The following is a 7,958-nucleotide window of genomic DNA, read 5'->3' as shown; positions in this document are numbered from 1 at the left end:
CTGAACACTATGTGTGAATGCTATAATAAATGTATTAATAGAGCTTTTGTAATTATTATTATTATCATTATTATTGTCTTTTTTATTTTATTTTACAGAACAACAGTAAAAATTACAATAATAACATGTATTAATGTTGATGGAGTTCTTGGTTTTTCTCAACTTTTATTTTGTCAGAAACCCACTGGAAGACCTCAGTGCTTCTTTTTGTTGATTGAAATTAAATGATTTTCCTTACGAATTTGGGAAGACGTTTGTTGCACGTGTCGCATTGTCACATGTAAAAATTCATAAAAATGTTACTGAGCAACTGACGAGTAACACTATTTTAGCGCAGATTTTCCTTGCGCTTTGGACTTTGAACCCTGGCGCCGCGAGCTCATGCAGCGCTGTTTGAATACATGCAATTCGTGCGTGTATTAGAAAACACAACGTTCTGCAGTTTATTTAATTGTTTAAGGGCATTTCGTGATTTCAGTCATCATACAGTAATGCTTCCACACTGCCGACATGTTTGCTGCATTAGTGCGCGCCTCTATTTGATCGCGTCATGTCATTGTTCGGTACAATTTATTCTGTCTTATTCGCTTATTATATAAAGAGCTTTTTTTTGCTATTTTCGGCCGAATAATTTCGGTTGCCGAACATTCGGTGCATCCCTAGTTGAAGCTTATTTTTAACAATAAAAATACTGATCGTTTCAGTCTGATCTTAGAAGTTTGAAGGGCACATTCGCGAGCTTGTGTGTTTGATGAATCTATCTAAGTGTTATTGAAGGATGCAGCAGTTAAAACTATAACAGATCCGACAGTGAACCCGCAGATCACGATTTTCACATGTTTTCATAGAAGTCTTAAAGTCAGAACAGCAAAAAAAATGTTCAGAGTGAGTGTAAAATGCTTATGAAAACCTAAAATATGCCAGTAATTCAGATGTTCTTGCTTGCATTGAAGCTCGAGATGCTCTACATCTCAAATTATGCAGGAGAACATGATCATCAGGTTTTGATCAAGTATGCTCCAGTGCTGCTTTCATTACAGCAAAAATTAGCATTTTGAATGCAGAGTAGAAATCCGCTAGTGCTCTCAGACTTTTGGATGTTAAACAGGAACAGTAACAATAACTAGATGAGTAAAGTTTGAAGATACACTTGTCTGAAAGTTTAAAATAACTTTAAAAGCTTGAATTTTGAAGGTTTTACTCAGAGAAAGTAAGTGTTGCTACATGTTTTAGCACATTGCTGTTATGTTTTAACAAGTTGCTAGCATACTTCCAACGTTTTTACATCTCCTTAGCATGTTTTAGCACATTGCTAATGTTTTGCAATGTTCTAGCATGTTTTAGCAAATGTGGTTAACATGTTACACACATTTTTTCTAGCGTATTGTAACATTGTTAACATGTTTCTTGTATATTTTAATGTTTCTAATATGTTTTAACACACTGCTAACATGTTTTACCATGTGGCTAGCATGTTTCTAGCATATTTTAATATTGTTAGCATGTTTCTAGTATGTTTTAATGTGTTTTGAACATATTTTCACACATTGCTTATATGTTTTACCATGGCTGTTTCTAGCATATTTTAACATTGTTAGCATGTTTCTAATATGCTTTAATACTTTTTTAAAGTATTTATCACATTACTAACATGTTTTACCATGTGTCTATATATTTCTAACATATTTTAACATTGTTAACATGTTTTAATGTGTTTCTAACATGTTTGAACACACTGCTAACATGTTTTACCATGTGGCTAGCATGTTTCTAGCATATTTTGGCAAATTATTAACATGTTGATAACATTTTTACACATTACTAGCATTTTCTAGCATACAGTATTTTAGCACATTGCTAACATGTTTTTCCATGTGATTAACATGTTTCTAGCATGTTTTAACAAATTGTTACATTTTAGCACATTACTAGTATTTCTCTAGCATATTTTAACACATTGTTAACATGTTTTTTTAGTTAGTGTTAACATGTTTCTAGCATGTTTTAACAATACTAATATGTTTTTACATGTTGTTAGCTCATTTCTAGCATGGTTTAGCAAGTTGTTAGCATGATCCTAGTATGTTTTAACATGTTTTAGTATGACATTGCTTATGTTTTAACACATGAGGGTTAGGGTTAACACATTGCTAACATTTGTAGAATATGTTTAATCATGTTTTAGCATGACTGATGTTAAAACATGCTTTACATTCTAAATGTTGGGAGTATTTTAACATTTTCCCTATAAAAATAGGATTTTTAATATGTTTTAGCCTGTTGTTAGCATGTTTAACATGTTTTAGCATTTGGTTAACATGTTTTAGTATGTTGCTAGCATGTTCTTAGCATATTTTAACATGTTGTTAGGCTTACTTAGTGTGTTGCAGGCTAGTTGTTAGGTTTTGCTAGTGATATGGCAGCTTAAATACTCTATATCAGTTATTGTATGAAAGTTTTGAAAGACTATGTGAATTTGGGCCTGTTCCGAAGCCTGATATGGGAATTCTGTAAGTCAAGCCAACATGATGATCGATTTATGTTGTTTCCTACAGGATACAGGAGCTGAAAGATCTGGGAGAGCTCTCACCACACTGGGACAACCTACGGAAGGATGTAATCTCTCGCTACGACCAGATCATCAAAGAATACCAGGACACGCTGGCGGAGCTGGAGAAACTTACTGGTAAAGGCTTCAGATGCAATGAAGCATGATCTCTCTTACACACACACATGCACTTAATATGCAGTCTTTCTCATTTTGCATGCATGAGGCTTTATACAATGCAAACAGTTTCCGCAATTTGCATGCGACATCACACATAATTGATCAGCAGTGCAGGTTGTAAAAGCATGATTTTTTTTGTGTCCAGCAATTTCTTAGTTCATCAAATTTTCATACGCAGCTCACAGTTAGCTGTCACATTCAATGCAACGTTAAACTCGCATGGTTGCACGTTGTAGAGGAACAAGCATACAGAAAGCGTTCGCTTTTAAAGCTGCCTTCTATTGCATTAGCCTGTATAAAGCTTGTTCACAGTAAACACATATTTGTCCCTTTCAATAATAACAAGACGTACTGTAGTGGTGTGACTGCATGCATTGCCTGATTTTTGTGTGCTGGAGCAATGCAGCCAACTAAACTTGAATCGACTGAAAAATGGATAAAAGAGTCTGATTTTATGCTGCTGTTCAGAAGCATATAAGCCAAAATGACAAATAAGACGTTGCCGCAGTGCATTTTGCAATAGCGATGGCCATGTAAGCGTTATATGTCTCTACCAGTTGACACATTGCTACTGTCATGCGGTATATGCCATCATCTCGCCCCAGCTCTAGTATGATCCATATTGTTGGAGGAAAAATAAAACGGAGCACAGAACGCCAGTATTTGTCAGCTGTGTCGCACCTCACACCAAGCAAAAATAGTCATTGATGATCTTGGCCTTCTAATCAGCCGTGACGGGATGAAAAAACTGATCTGCCTGATCGATCGACCCATTACCGAGGCTTATATTCAGAGATGAAATTGTGCAGGCTTGTGTTTTGCCAGCTGAACGGTGTTGACGTGTCCGTCCCTGAAGGAGGAGAGGAGAGACGGCGAGATCTCAGGTTGTTCTGCCTCTCGACAGCCCATGAGTGGCCAGCTGCTACATCGGTCTCTAATCTTGTTTGCCGTGTAGCAGACGCCCTGCTCCCTCTCAGCCGCTCCCATCTTCTTTTTTTCCCTTGATACCAGGGACTGTGTATTTTATATATATTTTTTTGTAATCTGACTTGTTGTTCAGAAAAACAACTTAAAACGAGTTCCAGCATAAAATGAGTTTTCACTTCAGGAGTTGTGTTCTTTAACGAATCTTAAAGGGGAAGTGTGTCATTTTTGTTTTACCAACGTTAAATTTGTTTCTATCCCAGCAGAGATTCAAACTAGTCAGTTATTTGTAGATTGATTCTCCTAAAAGGCTCTGTACTGCTGAAAAACATTGTATCGTTTTTTTTAATAATCATTAACTAACGTTCACAGAACATTGCAGGGAGGTTTTTGTGACAACCTAATAAAAACGAATACTAATGCACAACATTCTTTAATGGTTATTTTTAGGTTGCTTTTTAATTACCCTAAAATAACTCATTTCTGTCTTTAAATGCACAGGCTGAATTTATCATACAAAAAAGCGTAGTCCTCGAAGACATCTTAATGGTGCGTTCAAGTCCTCCTGGGAAGTTCGTATATGTGTGAGTAGAGAAGTCGTGATTGCAAAGTGTTCAAGTCACTTACATTGGAGCAAGATGTAACATTTTTACAAAAAAAATACAACATTTTTGAATTCTATTTCTACAAATTGAAAAATAAAGAATGTGCATCCGGTGTGTTTTTGTCTTAAGGTGCTCTTATATTTGCAAAATTTCACAGATAAAAAGATCTGTTGTCTTTTGTCATTAATATAGCTATGTAGAAAGTGCTGCTCACAGGGAAAACACTTGCAAACCAAGCAGCTTTCTGTCGGTCAACATTTATTTTTCAAATCAATACAGATGCTGCATATTGCGTCCATCGTGTTTTTTGACACTGTATCAACTTGGAAACTCAGCACTTAAAGAAAGTATTTTATTAATTAATTAAAACTTTGTGCTGGCGTTCATGTGTGTTCAACTCGAAAATACAATCTTTCTGACATGACTAATGAACGATTAGATTTTGCAAAACAACGGGAACGCCCCACGAAATCACTAGGCGGACTTATTCCCTCTAAAACAGGTTTAGGTGGGATGGTGTGTCACTTGCCCCTTGTCTAAATACCCACACTTGCGGTTAGAGCTGCACGATTCTGGATAAATTGAGAATCACAATTTTTTTTTTGTCTCAAATAGAGAGCACGATTCTCCCACGATTCTGAACTAAGCAAAATAATGTGTGACAAAACATTATTGCTGCAGTCTATTTAAAAGTGTTTAATTAATTTGAATGAATTATTATACATTTTAATATACACTACCAGTCAAAAGTTTTTGAACGGTAAGATTTTTTATGTTTTTTAAAGAATTCTCTTCTGCTCAGCAATGCCTCCTGCATTTATTTGATCCAAAATACAGCAAAAGTAGTAATATTGTGAAATATTTTTACAATTTAAAATAACTGCTTTCTATTTGAATATATTTCAAAATGTAATTTATTCCTGTGATCAAAGCTGAATTTTCAGCATCATTACTCCAGTCACATGATCCTTCAGAAATCATTCTGATATGCTGATTGCTGTTCAAGAAACATTTTTTTATTATTATTTTTATCAATATTTAAAACACTTGAGTACATTTTTTCAGGATTCTTTGATGAATAGAAAGAAAGATCAGCATTTATCTGAAATAAGCTTTTGTAACATTATACACTATAACTATACAGATTCAAAAGCTTGGAATCAGTTTTTTTTTTTTTGAGGGGAGGGGGGATTATATAAATTAATACTTTTATTTAGCAAGGATCCTTTAAATTGATCAAAAGTATGATAAAGACATTTATACTATTACAAAAGATTTCTATTTCAGATAAATGCTGTTCTTCTGAACTTTCTATCAAAGAAACCTGAAAAAAATCTACTCAACTGTTTTCAACAATAATAATAAATGGTTTTTTTTAACAGCAAATCAGCATATTAGAATGATTTCTGAAGGAACATGTGACACTGAAGACTGGAGTAATGATGCTGAAAATTTAGCTTTGAAATCACAGGAATAAATTACATTTTAAAATACATTCAAATAGAAAGCAGTTATTTTAAATTGTAAAAATATTTCAAAATTGTACTGTTTTTGCTGTACTTTGGATCAAATAAATGCAGGCTTGGTGAGCAGAAGCGACTTCTTTAAAAAACATTAAAAAACTTTTGACTGGTAGTGTAAATACAGTATAATATATTTAATACACCAATTTTTTATATTAAAATTATGTAAAAGTTGTTTGAATCAATGATTCAACGACTCACTCATAAACCTACTTCACTTGTTTCATTACTGGATGAATCAGCGTTTTTGAACGATTCTCTTGAATGAATAATTCACTCAATAACAAATACATTTAAGTCACTTTTCAAAGAAACAATGCAATTGACACAAACGTTATTTGAAGTGTAGTTACTTTCAAAAGGTGATTTGCTCTATTTTGATCGCTGCCATAATATCAATGTTTATATCTGAACTATAAACTTTCACCCCAGTATTTCTGTGATAATATGAATGACTGTAAGACAGAAATAATACTGTGTAGTTGAAAAGACAGTTCTATGTAATTATATGTAATTATATCTAATTATTATATTAATATTTAACTTATATTGGAATGGTTTCCATGACTTCTCGTGAGATCTCAGCAAAAATGTCACGATTTATTTCAAAACATGATGCATGATGGGATACACTAAGCCTCGAATAGCGCTCTGAAGCTGTATTCAAGATAGTGTGGATTTAGTGTGCGTTAAGTGCACTGCGCTTTGGCGTTTTTAGGACACTGGACAGTCTTGCGCACTTAGACCACAAGTGTGGGTATTTGGACAAGGCATTGGTCTCTTCTGGTCTCTTCTTTTTAGCGTTTAGTTAGCCTACATCACAGCCGTGTACCATGATTTGATACATGCTAATCGGCTGCAGGCAGCATTAGCTTGAAAGACATTCTTGAGAGCCGTTGATTGGACAAAATGCAGTAAAATGCATATATCCGTGTACACTAGCATATGAATAATCTCCAATACACATGGTCTAAAAGCCACACAAACTTTACTTTGGGTATAAGAGCATTTAGAGAGTGTTTTGCCATGCTGACAGTACAGTTATCATGCTAAAACCTCAGCATCCCCTAATTCATCCTCCTTTAAAGCACTGCAGCTAAAATATTAAAGCTTTAAAAAACGAGAGCTGTAAAATATGCTAGAAAAACGAGTCGACAGTATTAAGGGATTAGCCGATTGCTGGACCCGTCGTGTCTGTGTATGTTCTCCTGTCCTCTGGGATGTTGTCATAATCCACTCACTGCAGTGCCACTGCAGAGTATTAATTATTGATATCTAATGTTATCACAAGGTTGTCAACTTGTGGCTCGAGAGAGTGTTTGCATTCAGCCGGCGTTTCTCAAAAGGGCAGATCCGTTCTCCCGCCGCCCTCTTCACCTCAGGGCAGGTATTGCAGTCGTTTGGCTCTGGTCTGGTCTTAGCTCTGTGGTGTTTTTTTCCCCTTTCGTTTAATTCATTTTTAATTAGACAAGGCTGACTCGGGGTACTTCAGAGTGTGTTAACTAATGAATGAATCATTTTGTGTTAGCATTGTTTGCAGCCGGTGGAATTAGAGGCACTGGGAGCTAATCCTGTTGTTTGTCAGTCCTCCAGCGGGATTGTGCGGCCCGGGGTGGAGAAACCCACAGTCTCACCCGCCCCATCACCAGTGTTGGACAGTAACTAGTTACTAGTAACTTAGTTACTGTAAGGTATACAATCAATCAAGGTTGAGTGGAAAAAAATAATAAAATGGACTATTTTTGCAATGTTATCTGTTTATATATATATATATATATATATATATATATATATATAGTAGCAGTAGCATAGTGAATCAGCCCATCTATCAAGCTCCTAAAAAACAACATAAAACCACTATAAAATATCATATGAAATTGTATATACACTACTGTTCAAAGGTTTTTCAAAAGTTTTTTTTTTTAACTTTAATTTGGCAAGGATACATTAAATTGAATAAAATGTATCATGGTTTTGACAAAAATATAAAAATATGACGCAACACAGATGTTTTCAACATTGATAATAATCAGAAATGTTTCTTGAGACAGTAAATCAGCATATTAGAATGATTTCTGAACAATAATGTGACACTGAAGACTGGAGTAATGATGCTAAATATTCAGCTTTGATCACAGAAATCATTTTAAAATATATTCAAATAGAAAGCAGTTATTT

The 7,958-nt window shown here is 34.6% G+C and overlaps 1 protein-coding gene across 1 annotated transcript in view; it reads left to right on the top strand.

Moving 5' to 3' along the window:
* Nucleotides 1-7,958, top strand: part of LOC107730018 (type II inositol 3,4-bisphosphate 4-phosphatase-like) — a 133,333-nt gene that overhangs the window by 53,169 nt on the left and 72,206 nt on the right. Inside the window, exon 6 of the mRNA XM_016540769.1 lies at nucleotides 2,556-2,686. Within this exon, the coding sequence (XP_016396255.1) occupies nucleotides 2,556-2,686 (131 nt within the window). The remainder of the gene's footprint in view (nucleotides 1-2,555; nucleotides 2,687-7,958) is intronic.

The sequence above is a fragment of the Sinocyclocheilus rhinocerous genome, unplaced genomic scaffold, assembly GCF_001515625.1.
Source record: "Sinocyclocheilus rhinocerous isolate Xijiao unplaced genomic scaffold, SAMN03320098_v1.1 scaffold313, whole genome shotgun sequence".
NCBI classification, from domain to species: domain Eukaryota; kingdom Metazoa; phylum Chordata; class Actinopteri; order Cypriniformes; family Cyprinidae; genus Sinocyclocheilus; species Sinocyclocheilus rhinocerous.
Note: the sequence above shows the minus strand (reverse complement) of the source record. Positions and strands in the feature narration are given on the sequence as shown.